Source organism: Pongo abelii, chromosome 9 (genome assembly GCF_028885655.2).
Source record: "Pongo abelii isolate AG06213 chromosome 9, NHGRI_mPonAbe1-v2.0_pri, whole genome shotgun sequence".
NCBI classification, from domain to species: domain Eukaryota; kingdom Metazoa; phylum Chordata; class Mammalia; order Primates; family Hominidae; genus Pongo; species Pongo abelii.
Genome location: NC_071994.2, coordinates 121,375,561 through 121,399,231, shown reverse-complemented (window position 1 = coordinate 121,399,231; position 23,671 = coordinate 121,375,561). Strand labels below are relative to the sequence as shown.

Genomic DNA, 23,671 nt, shown 5'->3' with positions numbered 1-23,671 from the left:
CTGCAACCTCTGCCTCCCGGGGTCAAACAATTCTTCTACCTCAGCCTCCCACGTAGCTGAGATTACAGGCACGTACCACTGTGCCTGGCTAATTTTTGTATTTTTAATAGAGACGGGGTTTCACCACGCTGGCCAGGCTGGTCTTGAACTCCTGACCTCGTGATCTGCCCGCCCCGGCCTCCCAAAGTGCTGGGATTACAGGTGTGAGCCACCCCGCCCGGCCACCCATGTGTGTCTTTAACAGATAGAGATGTTAAAGGACAAAACCACATTTTATCACACCCAACAAAATTAAGAATGATTCATTAATACAATCTAATATGTAGTCCATATTTAACTTTTCTGAATTGTCTCAAAAACTTTTCTTTCCTGTTGATTTGTTTGAATCAGGTTTCTCCAAAGGCCTGTGTTACATTCAGTTGTAAGATCTCTTGGGTATTTTTCTATCAGCCTGCTTCAACATGTTCTGTTTTCAGAGGAAATGCTAGAATGAGGAAATCGTTACCTCTTGAAAGTCTCTCCAACTCACTTTCCTGAACCCTTTTCAATAACACAAAAACAAGCATCTCCTTTTTTTTTTAGGGTTTTTTTTTTTCCTTTGGAGGCAGGGCCAAGGCTGGAGTGCGGTGCAGTAGCTGGGACTACAGGCGTGCGACATTATGCCTGGCTAAATTTTGTATTTTTAGTAGAGATGGGTTTTGCCATGTTGCCCAGGCTGGTCTTGAACTCCTGGACTCAAGCGATATATCCTGCCTCCCAAAGTGCTGGCATTACAGGTGTGAGCCACTGCGCCAGCCTGGGGGTGTTTTTAAATGACAAAAGGTGTTTCCCTTTCCAGAGTCTTTAAAATAAATGGATTCCTCTAATAGCTTTCAAAATCCAACAATCATCCCAGTGAAGTCAAAAGGCAGGGTTTGTATTATTTCTTGTTTTAGAGGGTAAAAATTTCTGGGATTTTGTTCTTTTCAAAATGACTTTTTTATGCCCTCCCACCTGCTTTTTGAAATCCACCAACCACAATATTTACCCCATCCCCCTTTTCTCTCCCCCCCATCTCTCTCTCTCTCCTTTACACACTCCCTCTCTCTCTCTCTTTTTAGCAGCAACATACAAGCCGGCCATATTAGAGAGATGGAAATAAAGCTTCCTTAATGTTGTATATGTCTTTGAAGTACATCCGTGCATTTTTTTTTAGCATCCAACCATTCCTCCCTTGTAGTCCTCGCCCCCTCAAATCACCCTCTCCCATAGCCCACCCGACTAACATCTCAGTCTCTGAAAATGCACAGAGATGCCTGGCTACCTCGCCCTGCCTTCAGCCTCACGGGGCTCAGTCTCTTTTTCTCTTTGGGTAAGTTAGACTCACATCTGCATGCTCCCGAGGGTTCAGAAGTGTAGCCGCAATGTGAAGAGGATGGGGGCAGGGGATAGGAAAGAAGACATTGCTAGCGCTTTCCCTCTGTGTCCTTGGGAGGGGAGGTGCTGGGGACTGGAAGGGACGTTGCTGGGGAGTGCAGAACCCTGGGACTACTTAGTCACAGAAATGTTGGGTCAGGGGATCTGAGTGTTGCTGGGGGCTGACAATTGTCAAGGGAGGTGAATCTTCTCTGGATTTCCCCTAAGTGGACCTACGTGGGGGTGGGGCAGAGAGTGGATTGACCTGCAGTCTCTTCAGGGATTTTTTTTTGTGGTTGCCGCAAATGTGGGGTCCTGGGACTTAATGCTCCCTTAAAGGGCTTCTTTTTGGAACCTTGATCCTGGTGGATTTAGGGTATTAGGAGAGTGTGCAGGGGAGCTGGTGGCAGAAAGTTGAGTCTGGGTCTGGCTTCCTGGCACTCGGTCTCACTGATCTGTTGGAACGTGTGTGGGAGTAGGTGGGAAGCGGGCTTGGGGAATGATGTCTGGATTGGGAGGAGACCTGCTGAGGCACGCACTGATGGAGAAGGCACCTTTGGTTTGGGCTGGATGGAATGGAGGAAGGGCCAGGTGTAGAGATTCAGGAAAAAAAATGGAACCCACAGGCTGAGCGAGGTTGCAGCCCTTTAAATCCAGCCTCAGAACTGCCCAGCCCAGTCTTGCAGACTGTCCTGTCAAGTGGCCCCAAATATTAATTTTGTATTTGACCACTCAGAGACTTCCTGGTGGGGAAGTGGGCTAGAAAGTTATTTGCAAGCCTGCTTTTTAGAGTTTCATTCTCGCTCCTAAACTTACTTATTGCTGGAGCAGCAACTGAGAGTCAAGTCCAAGAACTGTTGATGGAACTATTCCCCACCACAAAGCCTCTCTTTCTGTGGTGTGATATGCTGGGTTTGGAGTAGGAGTGCTAAACACAGACAGTGCAGAGGCCCTGCCAGCCTGCTTAGCTGAGTTACTTGGCATATTAACATCAGAGCAGGAATGCTATGGAATCTCTGGCAGGACCTGGGTTTCAAGCCACCTTTGTCATTTACGTAATGATCACAGGCAAGTTACTCAACCCATCTGAGCTTCAGTTCCCTCCCGGGTAAACTAAAGAATGCCTACTGCCTGACGTGTTTGTGATCTGGTGCATGGCAGGAACTCAACGATGGCTAACGTAAGAATGCTTTTCGTGAGCCCAGGCACTGTGTATCTTGTTTAGCCCTCACAGCAATCTGAGGTAGATTCTATTATACTCAGGTTACAGGGAGGAAACAGATGACTATGGTAACGAGAGCTGAGATTTGGACTCCCTGTGTCTGACTTCAGCACACTCTCTTAAACGTTGGATTCCACTGCCCCCAATGTTCAAGAAATGGTACTGCTATATTAACAGTACCTAATTGATCAGAGTCTCAGGACAGGCTGAAAGAAGGGGAGTTGGGTGAGTGGCCTGTTGTAAGGAGCCCCAGCTGGAGGACAGGACCCCTCCCTCAGGAGTTAGGAAGCACTTCTTGCAGGAGAGAAGCTGCCTGGTGAGAGCCATAGCTAAGTAAAGATAGAAAGGGGGCTCAGTGACCAGGACCCAGAGCCCTGGGCTAGGGCAAGGAAGAGGGAGTCTGGGATGAAGAGGTCTGAGTGTTGGGGGTGGGGAGATGGTGGTGGGAGGAAGCTAAAGCTTCCACAAAGCTGAGTGGGAGAGGATGCAGGAATGGGGACCTTGAACTTGAACTTGAACTTGATTGGTGCTGTAATGAGGCATGTCCCTGGCACTCCAATGCTGAGGGCTGAGTTTACAATGGAACTTTGGTGGTGTTGCAGTAGCATCGATCCCCAGGATGGAGGATGCCACAAGTGACGAGGGAGGGGACTCTGTCGGGGCTGGGCTTGTGGGGATGACTATGGAGGTGGCAAAGAGAAAGGGCAGGTGGGCAACCAGCTCTACCCACAACAGAAGCATATGATGCTAGTTTTAGCCAGAAACAATTCAAATGACTGGACTTCCCTCAAGCTTTTCTTGAGACTGTTGACTCCACAGTCACTGGCCTGCTTACCAATGTATGGATTATGTTAGGGGAGGCATAGAAAGTGGAGTCTGGGCTGAGCACGGTGGCTCACGCCTGTATCCCAGTGCTTTGGGAGGCCGAGGTGGGAGGATCGCTTGAGGCCAGGAGTTGGAGACCAGCCTGGACAACATAGCAAGACCCTGCCTCTTCAAAAAAAAACAAAATAAAAAAAAGAAAAGAAAAATAAGCCAGGCATGGTGGCATGTACCTGTAGTCCTAACTGTTCCAGGAGGCTGAAGTAGGAGTATCAAGAGTTCCAGGCTGCAGTGAGCCGTGATCACGCCACTGCACTCCAGCGTGGGCAACGGAGCCAAACCCTGTCTCTTAAAAAAAGAAAGAAAGAAAGAAAGTGAAGTCTAGTCCTCACTGTAGCCCACTGCACATATCTGCTGCTTGTGGTGGCGGGGACCCAGACATGGAGAGAAAGCTGTCTCTTCTTCCTTTAATAGACTTTATTGAGTCCCCACTCTGCCACACACTGTCCTGGGTGCCAGGGATACCAAGATGAATAAGAATCAGTTCCCGGAGCCTCTTGAGGGAAACAGGCCCATGAACAAATAATAGCAAGACAACATTGTATGTATGGCAATAATAATAGCAATAATGATCATCATACTCGCAGATGACTTTTGTCCAGGCCATGTGCTAGGCACTGTGCTGAGCTTCATACAGGTAGTAAGTCATTTAATCCTTACGACAGCCCTATGAAGTTGGGCTTATTGTCCCCTATATTACAGATGAGGAAACTGAGGCACTGGGAGGTTAACTATCCTGCCATTCTGCCCTCAAGTCATGTGGAAGAGACAGGAACAGGGCTGGGGTGAGGACAAGGACACTGGGGAAACCGTCACCGAGGCTAATGCCCTGTAAGCTGGGACCTGAAGGATAAGTAGAAGGGGTCCAGGGGCAGGAGGGCAAATGAGCTTCTCAACCTGAAGCAAAAATACATGCAAAGGTATGGAGAAGGGAAGGAAGGTGGTGTTTTCGGAAAAAATCAGAACTGGGGTCACTGGAGTGAAGGAGACCTGGGGGGATGGGGGCTGGCAGGGGATGAGGCTAGGGTATAGGTTGGTCCCAGATGGCAAAGGGCTTGGAAGCTGTGCCCAGGAGCCTGGACCCGATCCTGAAAGCAGTGGGTAGCCGCTGGAGGTTTGGAGGTGAGGAGTGATGAGGGTGGGTTGCTCCTGGCTGCACGGGGATGGACTGGAGTGGCGAGGGTTGGGGAGGCCCTGGAGCAGGAAGGGTCTGGATGGTAAGGCAGTGCAGGTGCGGAGATACGGCCTGGATGTCACACTCACCTGGGAGGCAGGGGCTACCCCGGGAGACAGTTCATCTGTTTAGACACTTAAAAAAAAAAAAAAAACCAAGAAGAAAATAATTACCTCATAGGTTGCTGTAGGGTGGAAAGAGGAGTGAAGAGATTAACTTCCAGTCTCTGCAAGAGACAGCATTTGGCAGATGAGCAAATTTTCATAGTCTCTGCAAGATGGGCTAGTTAGAACAGTGGATGACACCGGGCCTGAGGGCCCAGATGTGCCTTGGAGACTGCGGGGGGCCCGCCGCTGCTGAGGTTTTGGATCTAAGATCAGAAGCCACATCCCGTTGATGATCTTTTCCCTTCTGTGAGTTGAAAATCAGGAGACACAGGCCCCAGACCTGGTCTCAAATGGGACAACCAGGAAGATTGTGGGCCCCCCTTGTATGGAGGTTCCTTTAAATGGGACCATTCCCTACTGGCCGGCCTGCCTGGAGTTGGACCTGCCATATAGTCGGCAAGAGATCAGATGCCTTGGAATGGGGCTCATTTCCCCACTCAGCTTCAATGCCTCAACCCTGTCTGGAGCCAGGCAGGCTGGCTTCAGATTCTAGCTTCACCTCTTACTAGCCGTGAACTTGGGCTCGTCTCTTAACTTCTTTGTGCTCCATCTTCCTCATCCGGAATGTGGGAGCGATAACAGGGTTTTGTTAGTATTAAATGAGGTGATATATGTAGAGTACGTAGACAGTGTGCCCAGCTCGTTGTAAGCATTTTGTAAGGGTTTGTGGCTGTGATGAAGTCCTTTCTGTGATCTCGGCCATGCATTCGGGTGCTTTCCCGAAGCAGGAGAGTTAATCAAGAGACCAGAGTTTTGCTCACAGCTCTGACCTTGTTGAGCCATGGTCCCCTTGTCTTTAATGAGGGCCCGGACTGGCGGAAGGTCTGAGGCCAGCACCCCAGAGCTGCTGGGATTCTGGTGAGGCCACAGGCTCACGTGGAGATCTTGGGTTAGGGGCTAGGAACCATGATTCTGGCCTCAGCTTGTCCCTGTTCTCTGTGTGTGGCTCTCATGGCCTGTCTTTCCTCACCGGTAAAACAATGGGGCTAGATCTGCGGTTTCTGATCTCAGCTCCAGCTGTGGCTCCGGATCTCATGCTCGCTCCGCAGGATGGAACTTGACGTTTGACTCTGTGACCACTAGAGGGCACGCGTGTTCCGCCCGGTACCTTCCGCAGTGCCCCGCTGCAGGGTGGGGAGGGGGAGCCCGCATTGCACCTCTCCGGCTGCCCCAGTCCTGCCGGCCAGAAAAGGCGCCCCCGCACTCCTCTCTACCCTGCTCTCCCCCACGGCAGGGTGCTAGCTCCTTCGAGATGGTGGAGTTCAAGTTCTAATCCGGAGCACTGCCTTGGGCTTGGTGGGGGGCAGAGGCCCACGCAGGGTCCGCCAGGCTTCACAGAACACAGACTTTTTGGTCTGGGGAGCCCCTGGGAAGATGATCGACCTTCCAAGGGAAGAGCTAAAGGGGCAGGACATTCCTGGGATGGGAGGTAAGCTCAGGACAAGCACTGTCAATGCCTTCCCTCAGAGCTCTGGGCCTCTGCAGATGGAGATGCTGTTGGCATTTTCTGCACACCTCCTCCTTGGCTGGTGCGGTGCCAGATGCTTTCAGAATGGCGATGAAAGTACAGGAGATGGAACTGGGCTTTGTTCTTCCTGGCAGGGGCCCACTCAGCCTCCCCAGTCCTTATTCCCCTAATGAGCACTTAAGCTAACACCTGGAATCCTCGGCCCTGGGCTCCTCCTCTAGAAAACGCAGATGGTGACACCTGTCTCCCAGCTTGGAGAACAGATGAGGTCCCCATGCCTACCCCTCCATCCAGGGCTGCTGCCGGTTCAGAGAATCTCTGGTTCTTAAGTCCTGCCACTTGCCCTGGTCACTCGGGCCAGGGGCGGGGCTGGCAGAAGGGTGCTCCAGGCAGATGTTGATTTCCCTGCAGGCTGCAGGGCGGCTGCTTCTGCAGCTTTGTGCAGAAAAAAAAAAAAAAAAGTTTGAAAAATAGGAGCCCTGCAGGCCTGGGCTGTTCGCCAATTCCTACGGACTGGCTGGAGGCGGGCAGTCTCCAAGGTGCCCTCAGGCCAGCCAGAGGCTCCCCTAGAAGCCCTTCCTGTTTGCAAGGCAGAACTTGGGGGGAACTGAGGATAACAGCAGCTACCATTTGCTGAATACTTACTGCTTCTTTTCATTATCGAAACAACCCTGGGAGATCGGTGTCACCAACTGCGTTTTACAAAGGAGCAGCCTCTACTCTTCCAGCTTCTGATGTTGGAGCTGGGATTGAACCCAAGTCTAGTCGCATCCCCTTGTCTACGCTATTCCCACATCAGCCTCTATCGGGCTCACCTGGACAGCCTCCCAGCAGCCCCCAGACTCCCCAGCCCTGCAGGGACCTCCTATCACACTCCAAAGAGGAAACTCCTAATTCCATATCCTAGCCCACAAAGCCTTTGTGAGCCGGTCCCTGCCTAACCTCAGGTCTCACTATGCACCCCCTCGGTCACTCTGCTCCCTCTGCCTCAGGCACACGAAACTCCTTCCAGCCACTGGGACTTGGCCCCTGGGAGTACCCCTGCCTGGGAACTCGACTCCCTCAAAACTTCAATGGGCTCACTCTCTCACTTCAGGTGGGCGCTGTCTGCGTGTCCCACTCAGAGCAGTCTTCCCTGCCCACCCGACATCAGACAATGCCCCTCTACCTTGCCGTGTGTCTCTACCTAGAACTCCATGATTTTTTTCCTTGTTGATGTCTATCCTTCTCTCCAGAATACAAGCTTCATGATGCAGTGACTCTGCCTGTCCTGTTCACAGCAGTAACCCCAGGGCCTAGACTAAGTGACTGGCACACAGCAGGTGATTTATAAATATTTAGTAAATGAGTGAATGAATGACGCTGAACACTGCTATTTATCCCCCATAAAGAAAAGGAATCTTCTGAGATAAGGTTCTTGAGGATACGGGCAGAGCATCTTGGAATGAAGGCCAGGGCTCAGGTGAGTCCTGTGAGGTGCCTAGGCCATGACATTTAAGGAGGTATTTCCATGACCAGACAGTGGATGCCCCTTAAGTGTCTTGCCCCAGGCCCCTCGCTCGCCTCTCTGTAGGCTCTGTCCTGCTTAGAATGTCGGAGTGGGACAGGCCTTTCTCAGCCCCAGCACCAAGTTCTCCTGGCCTACGTCTGGTGTTCCTAATAGGACTCCGCAGAACCAGCAGCTCCCACCCTGCCTGCCTGTAGCAGCTCCTTGCTGTGGTGTCTCCAGGCCTGACATCTCCAAGGACTCCTGTCCCTGCAGACCCATCAGCTGGTCCTTGGAATGGTGCCTCACCTTCTGGGGCACCTCTTCCCTCCCACAGCTTGTCTGCCCTCTTTCTTGTCTGTCACAAGCCTGAGGAAGGTAGGGGGCTGGGCTGGGCTGGGACACAGCTTTGCTCTGTCCCTGGGATATGGAGAGCGAGGCCTTCCAAATCTCCAGCTGTTCTCAGGCTGCTGTCCTGAGAACAGAACTGCAGGGGAGCCCTGCAGTTTCAGCTGGAAGGGCTTTGGCCCAGCAAAGATGGTTAGAAGTGGTGAGAATAAGGGGGAAACTGAGGCAAGCATAGTGAAGCCCCTTGTCTGTGGTCTTCTGCTAGCATGTGACAGAACTGGGGCAAGTGTGATGGGGGCAGGGGTGCCTAACAGTGGTTCTAGAAAAGGCTTGGGGCCATTTGGCTTTCCCTGGCTTGACAGATATAGATGATGTGATGATTTGGTCTCTCTCCCCCGCTACCTGCTCTGCGGCCCCACTTTGCCCCAAAGACCACATCTGGTGCCCCATATGTGCCTGCCCACTCCAGGAGTATGGACTGGGGAGGCTGAGTGGGCCCCTGCCAGGAAGAACGAAGTCCAATTCCTTGCGGCTTGCACCTGTACTCCCAGCTACTTGGGAGGCTGAGGTGAGAGGATCACCTGAGCCCAGCAGGTCTAGGCTGCATGCAGTGAATCAAGATTGCGCCACTGCACTCCAGCTTGGGCAACAGAGACCCTGTTGCAAATAACAGTAATTCCCACCTCCTGACTAACTGGAGCCGTCAGGGACCCAGTTGCCTGCCCATAGCTCTGCTCTGCCTCATCCCCCAACACCCTCAGGCACAGAGGGCTTGCCCCTCCCCAGCCCTTTCAGCCAGACTCCTCACCAGCTTGTGGCTTCATCTGCAGTGCCACCAGGACGGAGCATGGAGGTCACAGTACCTGCCACCCTCAACGTCCTCAATGGCTCTGACGCCCGCCTGCCCTGCACCTTCAACTCCTGCTACACAGTGAACCACAAACAGTTCTCCCTGAACTGGACTTACCAGGAGTGCAACAACTGCTCCGAGGAGATGGTGAGTCCTGGGCTGAAGGCGGGGGTGGGGGAGGAGGTAGGAGCCCCACAGCATGAAGCCCCCGGTCCCACCACCAGCCCCTGCACTGCACTAGGGCCCCAGAGGACCCTGGCTGGGCTGCGTGCTCTGGAGGCTTTGAAACAAGGTGTGCTGCACACCCAGGTGCCTCACAGAGGTAACTGCCTCTCTTCCCCAGGAAAAGGGTGGATGGGAAGAGGGGCATCCTCACTGTCCTTGTAGTTCCTTGCTCATCCAGCCACCCATCCTGTCCCTTGCTCCAACCCCAGTTCCTGCAGTTCCGCATGAAGATCATTAACCTGAAGCTGGAGCGGTTTCAAGACCGCGTGGAGTTCTCGGGGAACCCCAGCAAGTACGACGTGTCGGTGATGCTGAGAAACGTGCAGCCGGAGGATGAGGGGATTTACAACTGCTACATCATGAACCCCCCTGACCGCCACCGTGGCCACGGCAAGATCCATCTGCAGGTCCTCATGGAAGGTGAAGGCTGGGGTGCCAGCTGCGGGGCCCTGACCTTTCCCACGCACCTACTCTCCGCAGCACTCGCTCAGGGCACTTTGGAGAGGCCATGCCCTCCTGAGGGTGGGAGCAACCATTTGTGCTGCATAGAAGGAATCCATTTTCTTCCCTCTAGTCCTCAAGAACCTGGGAACATGTCCTAGAGAGTCCTGGTAATGATATAGACTATAATCCCAGTCTTAATAATGGGGCTTGGTGTGATGGCTCACACCTGTAATCACAGCACTTTGGGAGGCTGAGGCAGGCAGACAGCTTGAGCTCAGGAGCTCGAGACCAGCCTGGGCAACATGTCAAAACTCCGTCTCTACAGAAAATGCAAAAATTAGCTGGGCATGGTGGCTTGCACCTATACTCCCAGCTACTTGGGAGGCTGAGGTGAGAGGATCATCTGAGCCCAGCAGGTAGAGGCTGCAGTGAATCATGATTGCGCCACTGCACTCCAGCTTGGGCAACAGAGCAAGACCCTGTTTCAAATGACAGCAACAGCAATAATAATGATGGTGATGATGGCAGCTTTCATTTATTGGGCACCTCTATGTCTCAGTCATAGGGCTAAGTGCTGTTTATGCATTATCTCATCCTCATGAAAACCTTTGAGGGAGGTACTATTATTAACCCCATTTTACAGGTTAGAAAACTGAGGTTAGAGAGGATAAGTTACTTAAGGTCACGCAATTCGTAAGTTGTACAATTAGGACTCAGATTTGGGTCTGTTTGATCTTAAAGTTCATGCTCTTAAATACTTCATCACACTACCTCCTCTGGGGGCTTTAGGTGTCCTGGGATTTGGGGGTGGGGGTGCTTCAGGGTCAGTCACCTGGATTGCTTTTTGGCTTTGCTAAAGTCCTGTCTGTGGAGGAGAGTAAAGTCAGGATGGTTCCACGCATGCCACGGGTAGTGGGGTGGTCGGGGAGGCCCCTTTCCCAGCCCTGGTGCTCAGTGGCTCTGCTTCCTTTCCAGAGCCCCCTGAGCGGGACTCCACGGTGGCCGTGATTGTGGGTGCCTCCGTTGGGGGCTTCCTGGCTGTGATCATCTTGGTGCTGATGGTGGTCAAGTGTGTGAGGAGAAAAAAAGAGCAGAAGCTGAGCACAGATGACCTGAAGACCGAGGAGGAGGGCAAGACGGACGGCGAGGGCAACCCGGATGATGGCGCCAAGTAGTGGGTGGCCGGCCCTGCAGCCTCCCATGTCCCATCTCCTCCCCTCTCCGCCCTGTACAGTGACCCTGCCTGCTCGCTCTTGGTGTGCTTCCTGTGACCTAGGACCCCAGGGCCCACCTGGGACCTCCTGAACCCCCCACTTCGTATCTCCCACCCTGCACCAAGAGTGACCCACTCTCTTCCACCCGAGAAACCTGCCATGCTCTGGGACGTGTGGGCCCTGGGGAGAGGAGAGAAAGGGCTCCCACCTGCCAGTTCCCGGGGGGAGGCAGGAGGCACATGTGAGGGTCCCCAGAGAGAAGGGAGTGGGTGGGCAGGGGTGGAGGAGGGGGCCGCTGTCCACCTGCCCAGTGCTTGGCCTGGCAGTGGCTTCAGAGAGGACCTGGTGGGGAGGGAGGGCTTTCCTGTGCTGACAGAGCTCCCTCAGGAGGGCCTTGGCCTGGCACGGCTGTGCTCCTCCCCTGCTCCCAGCCCAGAGCAGCCATCAGGCTGGAGGTGACGATGAGTTCCTGAAACTTGGAGGGGCATGTTAAAGGGATGACTGTGCATTCCAGGGCACTGACGGAAAGCCAGGGCTGCAGGCAAAGTTGGACATGTGCCCTGGCCCAGGAGGCCGTGTTGGGCCCTCGTTTCCATTGCTAGTGGCCTCCTTGGGGCTCCCGTTGGCTCCTAATCCCTTGGGACTGTGGATGAGGCCAGACTGGAAGAGCAGCTCCAGGTAGGGGGCCATGTTTCCCAGCGGGGACCCACCAACAGAGGCCAGTTTCAAAGTCAGCTGAGGGGCTGAGCGGTGGGCTCCATGGTGAATGCAGGTTGCTGCAGGCTCTGCCTTCTCCATGGGGTAACCACCCTCGCCTGGGCAGGGGCAGCCAAGGCTGGGAAATGAGGAGGCCATGCGCAAGGTGGGGCAGCTTTCTTTGGGGCTTCAGTGAGAACTCTCCCAGTTGCCCTCGGTGGGGTTTCCACCTGGCTTTTGGCTACAGAGAGGGAAAGGAAAGCCTGAGGCCAGCGTGAGGGGAGGCCTTGGAACCTGAGCCGCCAATGCCAGCCCTGTCCCATCTGCGGCCACGCTACTCGCTCCTCTCCCAACAACTCCCTTCGTGGGGACAAAAGTGACAATTGTAGGCCAGGCACAGTGGCTCACGCCTGTAATCCCAGCACTTTGGGAGGCCGAGGCGGGTGGATTACCCCCATCTGTTTAGTAGAAATGGGAAAAACCCCATCTCTACTAAAAATACAAAAATTAGCTGGGTGTGGTGGCATGTGCCTGTAATCCCAGCTACTTGGGAGGCTGAGGCAGGAGAATCGCTTGAGCCCAGGAAGTGGAGGTTGCAGTGAACTGAGATAGTGATAGTGCCACTGCAATTCAGCCTGGGTGACATAGAGAGACTCCGTCTCAAAAAAAAAAAAAAAAAAAAAGGCAATTGTGGGGAGCCAACCATCACTGCCATTACACTCACATTCAATGGAAATTGGTTAGGCCTGAGAGACGGAGCAAGAGGCAGAAACACTGACTCTGAGAACAAGACCTTGGAAGATCCTCAGAGATCAACTAGCCAAGTCACTCACTTAAAATGGGGAAACTGAAGTTCCAACTGACAGAAACTGAGGGTCCTGCCCTCTTCTCTGGCTCCTCAGTCTCCAGTCTGAAGCAACAGAGCCATCATTTTCCCGGTGGGAGGGGCCTCTGTGGCCTGGTCCATGATGGGGCGAGTTGGAGGGGTGGGCTCCTCTAGCCCTGCCCCTCTCCCAGGAGCCCAGCCCCTCTGGCCAGGACTGAGGAGGAGTGGAGGGAAGCAGGGAGGGAGGGAGCGAGTGTGAAGGGCACAGCTGCTGGCAAATGCCCCATTCCCTGCTCCTGCACTTCCCAGCCTTTCCAGGAGCTCAGCCCCACCCCTGCTCAGGGAGTCAGGTGCCCAGGGTAGGGAATAAGTCTAGGAAAGGGGGTGGAGACAGGACCGTGACAGTCTCAGGGACCAATCCCTGCCTCTGCCCATCAGATTGCCAATTTGGGGAGAGAGCAATATCATCTGGGAGATTCAGCTTAATTTGCTTCAATTCAGCAACCATTTATTGAGCATCTATTATGTGCCAGGCACTGTGCTGGGTGCCGGGGATATACACAAAGCCATAAGCACTGGGGACTGCCAGGTTGGCACTGTAGGGACCAAGATTAACTTTTTGGTGCATCTAATACCACCTCTGCAAGACACTGCTTCCAAGGCTACAGCTGGGGAAGATGAAGAGATTCTAGAATCTGGGCCCTGGGAAGGGAGAAACAGCAGGGAAGAGGGGCAATACAACAGGGTCAAGGGTGCAGAGGCCAGGCAGAGTGGGTGCAGAGTGGGGGATGGGCAACCAGCCTGGTAACACCTGGGTGAGGTGATTGAGTCAAGCCCATCTGGAAATGCTAAACTCATCAGCTCAGTACCTAACTGCCAATCAACACACTGCCAATGGGGGTGGGCTAAGCCGCCAGGATGCCTGCAGCAGATGGACGCTGCCCATCCTTGAGCCAGCCAGCTGGGGGCAGAGAGGTGGGTGGCAGGCACCTCATGCCAGCTGAGACCAAGAGTGGTTGTATACATTTCTGCAGCTTGCAGATTTCATTTTTTTGGTCACCCTTTAAGTGTCCTTCTCTCCCAGGATGAGTGAGCAGCTGTGCTGATGCTGGGAACTTATCTTTTTCCAGGATCCATAACATTTGGGGGAATTATTTGCGGGCTTTCCTAGTGTATTCTAAGAAGTTCTAACTCTCCATCAAGAAGCCCAAGATTCCTGGAGTCTTTTTTTCCTCTGCCCTGACCAACGGGGGCCCAGGAAAAGCAATGTCTCTTCGCGGGCCTCAGGGCCCCGGCGGATGGGGCTGGGTCAGGAGCCATCTCTGTCCCAGGTGCTCAGCCCTCATATGCATTTTCTTCTGGAGCCTCTTAGAATCTCCTCCAGAGGACTCATAGAGCTGCCTCCCCCAGGATGGTGAAGTTGGGAGCAAAATGGGGCTTCTCTAACTAGAGGTGGAAAACCAGAGAGACGTTTCCACAGCGGCCATTTCTCTACCCTGTTTCCTAACTTATGCTGACAAGTTCTTCCTCTTCCTACCGTGGGGTTTGAGCCCCACTTCTGGCTGCATGTTCCCACCACCACACTCTGCTGGTTTCAGTCGGCTGACTTTCTCAACTGCTCCAGCCTCTCCTGCTCTCTCAGAACCTCTCCCTGCCCCCACCCCCCATCTGTCTCTTCCTCCTAATTAAAGGTCACTGCAAACAGAGACGGGCTGGCTAACCCATGGGATTTAGCTTATAAGAACAAAGCACAATTTTTCAGGACTGAAATGCCTTGAGGTGCCTTGGAACTGGCTTTGGAAATAGCTATCTGCCCCCTAGCTGCGGACTCTTCACAGTTATTTCCAGTTTGTAAAAAGGAAAAGCCGATTGGATCCATGTTTCTCTCTGCGAGTCTCCTTGGGGAGGTTGGGCTGGTAAATATTTGCAAGGTCAGGTTAAGCAGACAGACAATTGAAAATACTGGGCAGGTCCAAAAGGATAGTTCCAGGCCATAGGAATGGCTTGGTGCAGTTAACGGGTGATGAAGCAAGAAATCTTCCTTCCTACTTATGTCTTAAGGATGGACAGCCTGTGTCTCTTGCTGTGCCTCTTGCTGGCGTCTTCCTTTATTGAAGCTTGCTGATGCACTGTACATAGTCTCTCTCTATAGGTATAGATATATTATACATACAAATATCAAACATCTCACCACACCCACCCCAAAAGTTACACTGTGTGTGTGTGGGGAGATGTAATAACTTCTCAGTGTTTTGAGTTGATTCACCAAAGGCAAATTTTGGAATGTTCTTGCGCTTTGTGCACTTGGAGGGGAAAACCCAACTACATATGCACTTTCTCGGTTGTGTGTGCTATAGAGAGGTTGGAAGGGGTGGTTGGAAGGGGAGAGAAACTGAGATGGCCCTCTATGACTCGACTGCTGGGATGTATCTGCTTTTGGGAGCAGACTGAGTTTCTTTTGCAATTTGTCTTATTGTTTGGGTCTACTGGCGACAATAAACTATCTCCCCTGAAAATCCCTCGAGTGTGGCTTTATTCAGGGGTTCAGGGCGGGGTAGGCTGAAGCTTCACCAGGATCTTAACTGGAACCCTAGGTGCTCCTTTTCTGGTAATCCCATTGGCGCTGCCAGATCTCCAGCATCTGAGGGCTTCAATGCCCCTGCCTCACAAGGGGAAGGTTGTCTACCCCACACTTGCGCCCCCACAGATGTTTCATCCCTTTGCCTTCCCCAACCCCCTGGGGACTCCGCTCACCCTGGAACAGAGTGGCTGAACACCTGCTTCTTGGAGGGCTCTCGATTATTTTGGGGATGAAGACAACCCTGGAAGCTCCCAAGGCTGACTGTCATGCGGATGTTGCCTGTTCTTTGCATGGGCAGACAGGCCATCCTTCCTGCTCTGTTCCCCAAAGGTGTTGGATTAGACATTTCTTTTGCCTCCTCTGGACTCAGAAAGAATAGATGACAGCTGGTCAGAGTCTGCCCTCATGCAGTTCATGGAGAAAGGGTGGCTGTGGGAAGGTTCAGGTGGCTCACGTCCCATCTACATACTGCTGGATCCTATTTACATGTGCCAAAGCAGCCCTAAGAAGTTTAGGACCAAAGGCAACCTCCTGGCTAGGGGCTCCACTGTCCCAGACAGGCCTTTTTTTCTCCCTTGCTGTCCATTCTTCCGTCTCTTTGCATCTCTCCCTCTCTCCCTTGCACCTCTCTCTCTCTCTCTCTCTCTGTCTCTCTCTCTCTCGCCTAGGAGGCTTACCAGGCTTAACTTCCTCTTCTTACTCTGGGGTTCGAGCCCTGCTTCTGGCTGCATGCTCCGGCCACCACGCTCTGCTGGTTTCAGTCTGCTGACTTTCTCAACTGCTCCAGCCTCTCCTGCTCTCTCAGAACCTCACCCTGCCACCACCCCCATCTGTGTCTTCCTCCTGATTAAGGACCACTGCAAAGAGAGATGGACTGGCTAACGCTTTTCAGCAAGAAAAACCTCAGCTTGCTGAATGGCAAGGACGTACTTAGATAGTTGGTTCCTACTTTTCTCTTGGTTTCTGTCTCATTCCTGTCTGCTCCCTGGTGACGCAGAGACCCTCACCAGTGGTTAGTAGTTAGGAAGATGCCAGGAGGACCTTGATATTTGTAGTTCTAATGGCTTAAAGGATGACAGCTGCCACTTAGGAGAGAAGTCAGACTGGAGGTGGCAGTGATAAACAAAGGTGGCTGATATTCAACAAAGCCAAAGTTCCCTTGGTTTAAAAGGATGTCTATCCCTGGAGCCTGAGTCCTTCCAAGAATGGGGTGTTGGGGGGGTGGTGCTTTCTACTTAACAGATGGGAACATTTGGGCGAGGGACATGGACTGAGCAGCAGAAGGCACCAGGGATTCTGGTTGGTTCCTTCCAGGATGGACACAGGCCCCCGCTATTTGGCCAGGCCAGCAGCATCTTCCTCACTGGGCTTCTCCCCCAAACACTTGGTTTTGGGGACCAGGTGGCAAAGGGATTAAGGAACAGTTTGCCCCAACAGATTGAGAGTTCTTCCTATGGGCAAAGAAAAGGGAGCAAGGCCCTGGGGAAGAGGGCCTTGGTAGTCACAAACTGGGCCTGGCTTCTGGGAAGGCTGGATTTGGTTCAGGCATCTCCCCTAAATTTGGGTTCTTTGGCCTAGCCTGCCTGGGGCGGGGTAGATTAATTTCAATTGCAGAATGAGCTGCCTTGGTGGGGGAAGGGATAGTTCCCACCCTGGTGCTCAAAATTATTGGTCTCCTGTGCCCCTCAATTGAAGTGGAGGTACCTGTACAAGAGCTTCCCAGTTCCCACTGGACACCCCACGCGTGGGATATCCCAGTGGGATAGCCATCGGCCTGCCCATGGACGGTTGCTAGGGAATAGGAATCTGGGCCAAAAGGAGTAGGGGTGACGGAGTAGACCTTTACAACAGCAGAGATGGGAGGGCCCCCAGGAATACCTGTCAAGGCTCCTCATTGTTGTAAAGGGGAAACTGAAGACCAGAACAGAGAACTGACATGCTTAAGGCGACATGATGAGTCAAGCACAGACAGAGTCTGGCATCAGGCTCCAAGTCTGCTGTTCTTCCTGCAGTCCACAGGTGCTGGGTCTAGTGCTTGACACGGCAGCACGCACCAGTCCAGGCCCCTCCCCTGCCCTCCTCAGCTTGGCCTGAGTTGGTGCAGAAGAGGCACTCATGCTTCCTTAAGGGCCCAGTTTTCAAAGCTGAGGTTCAGAGAGGGAACGCGATTTGCCCAAAGTCATACAGTTGGCTAATGACAGAGCCTGGGATAGAACCCAAGTCTCTCTTCCCTCAGTAAAGGCCTTCCCTAGGCTGAGCTGATGTCCCTGGGCAAGTAGGCTCATGTCCTTTGGCACTAGTTCCCAGAGTCCCATTCCCACCCCCCATCAGCGTGACGTGCCTCATGTCAGTTTGCATATGGGCCCCTCTTAGGCTACTTATCTCCCTCCCATCTTGCAAGGGTGGAAGGTAGTATCAAATCATCTTTAGGTGACAGCAGCCTGGGGTAGTGTCTGATGGGGTGCAGGCTGGGCAACTGGACACAGAACAGGAGGGCAGGCCCCTACTAGGTCTCCTGGCCTTCTTCATTGGTTCTTTGGGGGCTCAGAAGGTCCGCACGGGAAGGGCTCTGCAGGAACTCTTCTCAGAGAGTCCTGGTAACACTGCTGCTCCCGACTCTTCCTACAGAATCACACCCCGAAACCCACCATGTTTTAGTCATTCCTGGCTGCCTGCTACAAGCTGATGTCCAGAGTGCCAGCTACCTCTTAGGACAGGCTCCAGCAGCCCAGTGGATGAGGGCTCCGGAGGGCCTGGGGAAGGAAGCCCCGCTGAGAACCACATCCTGGCATCCTGACACGGCACATGGACGTGGTGGGGGGCGGTCAGTGGAGCCTAGCCTAGGAGAAAAGGGAGCAAGGTCCTGGGGAAGAGGTGATGGGAGTAGATGAGTTGGGATGGGGGAGTCAGTGGCCTGGTATGGCAACTTTTTCTTTTCTCTGGCAATAATGACCTTCAGGTCTAGGAGGTGCTGGGGAAGGAGGGGCAAGTGGGTGCCAGGCACTCAGCTTGGCTACTTGGGATCCCATGGGGGGCGCTTTCCCCTATAGCCCTGGCAAAGTCACCTCTATCCCAATCACAGTTGCCTCTGCTTCTCAAGTGGGACACATTCCCAGTAAACAGGTGGCAAAGGGACTAGGAACGGTTTGCCCCAACAGATTCAGAGTTCTTCCTGTGGGCAAATGGGCAGAAGAGGAGGGTGTGTTCAGCCAGGAGGGGAAGTGTGCATCACAGCTGTTGACCGATAGAGTGGCCCAGGCTGTAGCCTCAGGGACAGGGATTAGACTTGTCCCATTCTGTCCCAAGGCAAGACGTTAGGACTGGCAGGGAGCGACAGATATTGATCCAATGTAAATCAGAGCTGTGCAGAGGGTCGAGTTTTTGAGATAATGAAATCCCCATCCCGGAAGGTATTTAAGCGTAACTTAGGGGTGTTGTTGAGAAGGTTCATATATCAGGGCATACTTTTAGATAGCCTTTAAGTTTACTGATAATGGCCCTCTGCAGTCCTCATTTTAGGACTCAAATTATAGAAGTGGGATAGAAGTCTTGCTTGCCTGAAGATAAGTATAACACATACACCGACAAACATGCACACGTGTCTGGCCCTCTGCCTTCTTACTCAGTTGTGATCTTCCCCAGGCCCCCTCTATACCCCTGTACCGCTTTACCTGGTTCTTCTGTATCTGATGTATCAGTGGTGGGGATGTGGGGGGTGTGGGCAAACCTCTATGTACAGTGAGAAATACTCTGGGAGAGGGTGGGAAATTTGAAGCCAGGTGACCTTGGGGAGCTTCTTTCCAAAGATGAGGTCAAGTCTAATTTGCCTCCCTAGGCCCACCAGCCAGGTCAGAAACTCCTGTCTTTCCAGTCAAGACTGTAGATGGAAGATACAAGTCCTCCCTGCCTCTCTCTCCCTGAGTGCTCCCAGCTTTGCCAAATCTGTCAACATCGCCCTCAACTCCCCCCATAGCATGCTCATACCCGTGCAGGCTGTCCCCTAGGAGCTGAGCCTGCTGGAAGGGCTAAGGGGTGGATTTCATGGCCATCTTGAACTTGAAGGGCATTGAAGGAGGAAGGTATGGGACTCTTGGCTAGATCAATAAGAAGAGCCACTATTTACCGAGTACCTACTCTGTGCCTGGTGCTGATCTAGGTATTCGACGTATGTCAGCTTACTTCATCCTCAGGGCAAGGCCCCGCCCAAATGCATTATTTTCTCATTTTTACACATGAGGAAACAAAGTTCTGCAGTATCATAAGTATGTGTACAAACAAGGTGGCACAGCTAGGAAACAGCAGAGCCAAATTCACACTCAGGGCCTGGTGAGGCCAAAGCCATCACGTGACACCAGGAGAAAGGACAGTGAACTGGGCTCTCGCAGACCGAACACTTGCGGGTGGGGGAAGGGTGGCTTGGAGCCAACCCTAACATGACCAAGGACGACAACATAAGGGCAAAACTGTGAGCAGAGGTCACACTTTCCCGGTGGGCCCCTCCTGCCCACTCCTACATGGCCTGGCCCCTGGCCCCACAGCTCTGTGCAAACAGCTGCAGCATCTGCTGGCCACCTTCTCCTCTCCCGGCTTCTCGCTCCACTCCCTTCCTGCTGAAAGCCTGTGTATCCTCTGCTTCACCCACTAGACAATTGTCTCCCTGTCCCCACCCGTCCCCTTCAGCCTGAGCCACATTCCAACTTTAAGTTGCCCTCGACTCAGGAAGACTCTCCCCTGCTCCCAGGCCTCCTCTCTTCGTCTCCTCTGCCCCCCACCTTCTCTGCCACGTTTCCTCTCCTGGTCCACATCCTCCCTCTCCTCTCACTTTGCAAGACCCACTGCTCCCACACTAAAGTGCTCCTAATGCATGAAACCAGAGCATCTGGGGAGTCGTGCCGGGTACCCCGCGCTATGCTGTGCTTCTGGCTTGGCCAGTCTGTCTCAGGTGCCCATTTCAGAGCCAGGCCAGAAGGGCATCTGACTATTCAGCTGACAAGGCAGTCCTGTGAGCAGCAGGCTGCAATGAATGACAAACATTCCCAAAGCCTCCAGTTCCCAGCCCTCCTGAGCCACCATCCTCCCTTGATGGGCAGGCAGGGGGCCATGGTGACCCATGAAGCAGAGAGAGAAATATAGCTCTAGGGTGCTGGGTAGGGTCATTGACACACTGCCTGGGGGCTTCAAACCCCACCCCAATGTGGCCTATAGTAAAGAGATGTCCAGGACTCACCCCATCTCGGAGCTACTGCAAGGGCAGCACATACCTGCTCCCGGAAGTGGGCACACACCCTCTCCAGCTCGGGACTGGCCGGTGAGCATCCCTCTGGTCAGGATATTTCAGCTCCCTCCTCCCTCTGCCCTCCTCCTTCCAATGAGCTCATCTGTCTGGGGCTCCCTACCCATCTTAGCCTGAAAGGATGTTTGGACAGAACCTGGCAGAAAACAGAAACAGAGGAAGGGAGGGATTGAGGAGGTGGCTGCCTACCTGCCTCTGCCCAGAGCCCCTAGAAAGCAGAGAGGAGTGAGAAGAAGCGATCGACTCTCCTTGGGAGAAGGGTTCAGAAAGAGTTTATCTTTACTCCAACTCGCTGATGTGAGGTGGACTCTGTGCGGTGTTCCTTGCTGGACTGCTAAGCCACGTGCCTGCGGGTTGGTTTGGTACATGCTGTCCTGTTAACCCCCTCGGCACCTGCCAAACTTCAGTGGATGCTGAGACTCTGGCTAGGGGCAAGCCAGTGCTCTGAGCTGGAGGAAGGGAGTGGTGAGTAGGGAGGGGTAGAGAGAAGACCTCGGTGCAGCAGAAGGAAGCTCCCAAAAGTTTGTCCAGGTAGCGTCCACTCAATCCCTACCCAAGTGGCAGAAGGGTTTGTGGACATTTAACTTTAAGTTAGTGAAAGTAGAGAATCTCATGCCTGCCGTTTCCCCATCCTGAGACCGGGGCTCTGGTTACCACCAGGGGGTAGCTCAGGGAAGGCGAGATGCACCTCTTGGTGTTGCTCTGGAGAGGAGCTGTAAGGTGGGTGTGTGTTGGGGGAGGCGGGATCCCTGCAGAGCCCGTTGTCCTCCAGCTCCAAGAGTCGAGTCAGCGCTGCGCTGAGCTCCTTCTGTTACCTGCAGTGGCCCGGCAGGAGCGCGAGGGTTTATGGGGGAAGAGGAGGGAGAGGGAGGCGGGCGGGGAAGGGCAACAGGGGAGCCAGAGTGGGAGGAGGCTCCCTGCCAGGCTCTTGTTACTTAGGAGGAACTCCTCTCAAAATAGCTCTGGAGACCTCCTTGGAGCTCTCTGCTGCCCTTCCTCCTCTGCACAGGGTCTCGATAGCTTTCTGAGAACTGACAGGGGAGGACGCACTCCATGTACCCACCCTGATCATCTGTACAAGGTGATCCTGCTCCAGGGGGTGAATGCCTTCCAGTGTAAGAGTGGCTCTGGAGGCTGGCAGCTGGAGCTCAGCCCATTCCTGCCCACCCGACTTCCCCTGGGGCATGCTGATTCCTCTCTAGTCTGGCCCCTCCTGGAAAGCAGGCACCCACCCTCCTTCCTAGCTCAGATCCAGCTCCCTAGGAGGGCAGGGGAGGAGGAGACCAACTGAGTCAGTTGCTTGGTCCCTGGGGATTTTTGTTGGGCTGACTGCTTCAAAGAACCCTACATGAATCCCCAAGGAAACAATCTCCTTCCCCTTAAATCTAGGCCTTGTCTCCTGCAGCCTGAGAGCGGGCAGTTCTCTGACAACTCTGTGGCACAGGGCGCAATCCGCCTCTGCATCTTTGAAAACTGGCTCTTCAATGTATTTCTGAGCTAGGCCACCCAAGAGCTGCGTGTGCATTACCCCATCACCAGGAATCGGGCTTGTCTGACCCTGGCTGGGGACTGTGTCCCCAGATACCACCCCTGCCCTCCCGCAAGGGCAGAAGGGACAGGAGCCAAGGTGTGGTGTGTTTCTTCCTGTCCCTATCCAGTGTGACTGGGGACTCTTGAGCTGGGTGAAGAGGTGCTAAATCAGGGAGGGCCCCCGGAAAAGATAGTTTTGAAAAGGTAAGAGAGAAGGAGCTCTGACCTTTTGACACCCTCTCCCCTGGCATCCTCAGTAGCAGCCTCTGAGTTAGATCGATGGGCTAGGGTTTTGAGAATTTTTGAGGAAAGTGCTCTATAAATGTAAAATCCTCTAGCCCTTAAGCTAATGCATTTCCCAAGCACTCTTTCTGCCCAGCTGCGGAGCCCTCCTGGAGTTCTTTAGAGGAAAGCCGGGGGTGTGGATTGGGGAAATCAAGTAATGGGGGACTTTAACAGTAACTTTGTAGGTGACCTCGGGTTACACATTCTACCTCTCTGAGCCTCTTTCTTCATCCCTAAGGCATGAGGGTTTCCTATGGACCCTTCAAACTCTACGAATTGGTGAGGTAACAGTGAGGTAGCAGGGAAGGTGAGGAGAGGACACTGAGGACACTGGCCACCTTTTCCTGTCACCAGGATCTAAAGATATCCCTGCAGCTCTGTCCCTCTCCTCCCCCTGCTCTGGGCAGGGGTCACTTTCCTTCCCTTTGGCTCACCTCCTCTCTCACCTCAGTCTAGGGCTCTGAGAAACATGAACCCTGCTGTAAAAATAAAGTGGTCAGTTTGTATGCCTGGCCTTGCTGATCTAGTGCAAAGACCTCCTGCGGGAAGGACAGCGTAAGCCTTCGAACCTGGAGACAGACGGAGAGGCTTAGCCTCAGGGCCCACAGACCTCTTTAAGTTCAAACGTACTGAGTGTTTATCCTGTGCCTAGCTGTCTGCTAAGCACTTTTGCATGCAATAATATCTCATTCCCTCTTTACAGCTAGGTCCAACTCTGATGTTGCAAGGCCTGGAGCAAAGGTAAAAATGGAAATTATACATATGTCTAAATATTAATCAGGATAACAAAGTGTAAGATTGATGTTTTATCCTCTGCCTTTAATTACTTTTCCTTCATGATAACCTGGAAAAACATGTCCAAAATGAAATTTTCAGGCCATTCTCTGGTACACGCTCTTCTCTAGCCCTGTAGTGAGAGGGGCTGTTGTGCATGCCTGGGGTGTATGTCAAGTTTCATGCATTCCCCATCACCTGCAAACAGGCAAGAGCCCACTGCTGTAGCCCTTGAGTGTACACCTGATATGGTCAGCTCTTGAAAGGACAGATCTGGGGAATAGGGGGATTCCAGAGTTCCTGATACCTGGAGTACAGTCTAGAAGGGGAGGAGGTGCATGCCCCCGCCTGCCCTGCCCCCTTGGTCCCATGGACTCATTCTCCAGTGAGGAGGGGCATGGCCAGAGGAGGGCCAGAATGAGGGCCTTTAAAACCAGAAATCCAGGGCTGAGGCTCCTGTTGCCCAGGTCCAGGGGTAACATTGCTCTTAATAAGCCTAGGAGGCAAATATCATTGCAGTCACCATTTTATAGATGAGGAGCAGAGGCTCCCCCAGAAGACTGTGTAACTTGCTCAAAGCCATACAGTCATAAATGGTGGCGCTGCCAGAGACTCTGTGCCACTATAGGGAAGGCAGCGACCCTCTCTCCCGAAAAAAAAAAAAAAACCAGACATTCAGCACTTTGCCTGCAACCTCAAGGGGTCCGTGATCACTCCGAAGTCCACCCAGAGACCTCTCATTAAGAAGGCGGTGCGTTGGTGTGCCTGCAGCAGAAGTCAGACCGTGAAGTGGGAGCGGGCTTCCCAGTTC

The 23,671-nt window shown here is 53.2% G+C and overlaps 1 protein-coding gene across 1 annotated transcript; it reads left to right on the top strand.

Annotated features, from left to right (window-relative positions):
- The first annotated feature begins 982 nt into the window (after window positions 1-982).
- Window positions 983-14,913, top strand: SCN2B (sodium voltage-gated channel beta subunit 2). The gene is made up of 4 exons (XM_002822541.5): window positions 983-1,351; window positions 8,973-9,139; window positions 9,427-9,637; window positions 10,637-14,913. Exons 1-4 carry the CDS (start codon window positions 1,282-1,284, stop codon window positions 10,834-10,836), a joined length of 648 nt encoding a protein of 215 aa, XP_002822587.1. The 5' UTR covers window positions 983-1,281; the 3' UTR covers window positions 10,837-14,913.
- Window positions 14,914-23,671: the final 8,758 nt, after the last annotated feature.

Coding starts and splice junctions, on each gene's coding strand:
- SCN2B (XM_002822541.5), top strand. CDS start 1,282: ATGCACAGAGATGCCTGGCTACCTCGCCCTGCCTTCAGCCTCACGGGG. Junction 9,140..9,426: donor ACAACTGCTCCGAGGAGATG/GTGAGTCCTGGG, acceptor CTCCAACCCCAG/TTCCTGCAGTTCCGCATGAA. Junction 9,638..10,636: donor TCTGCAGGTCCTCATGGAAG/GTGAAGGCTGGG, acceptor CTTCCTTTCCAG/AGCCCCCTGAGCGGGACTCC.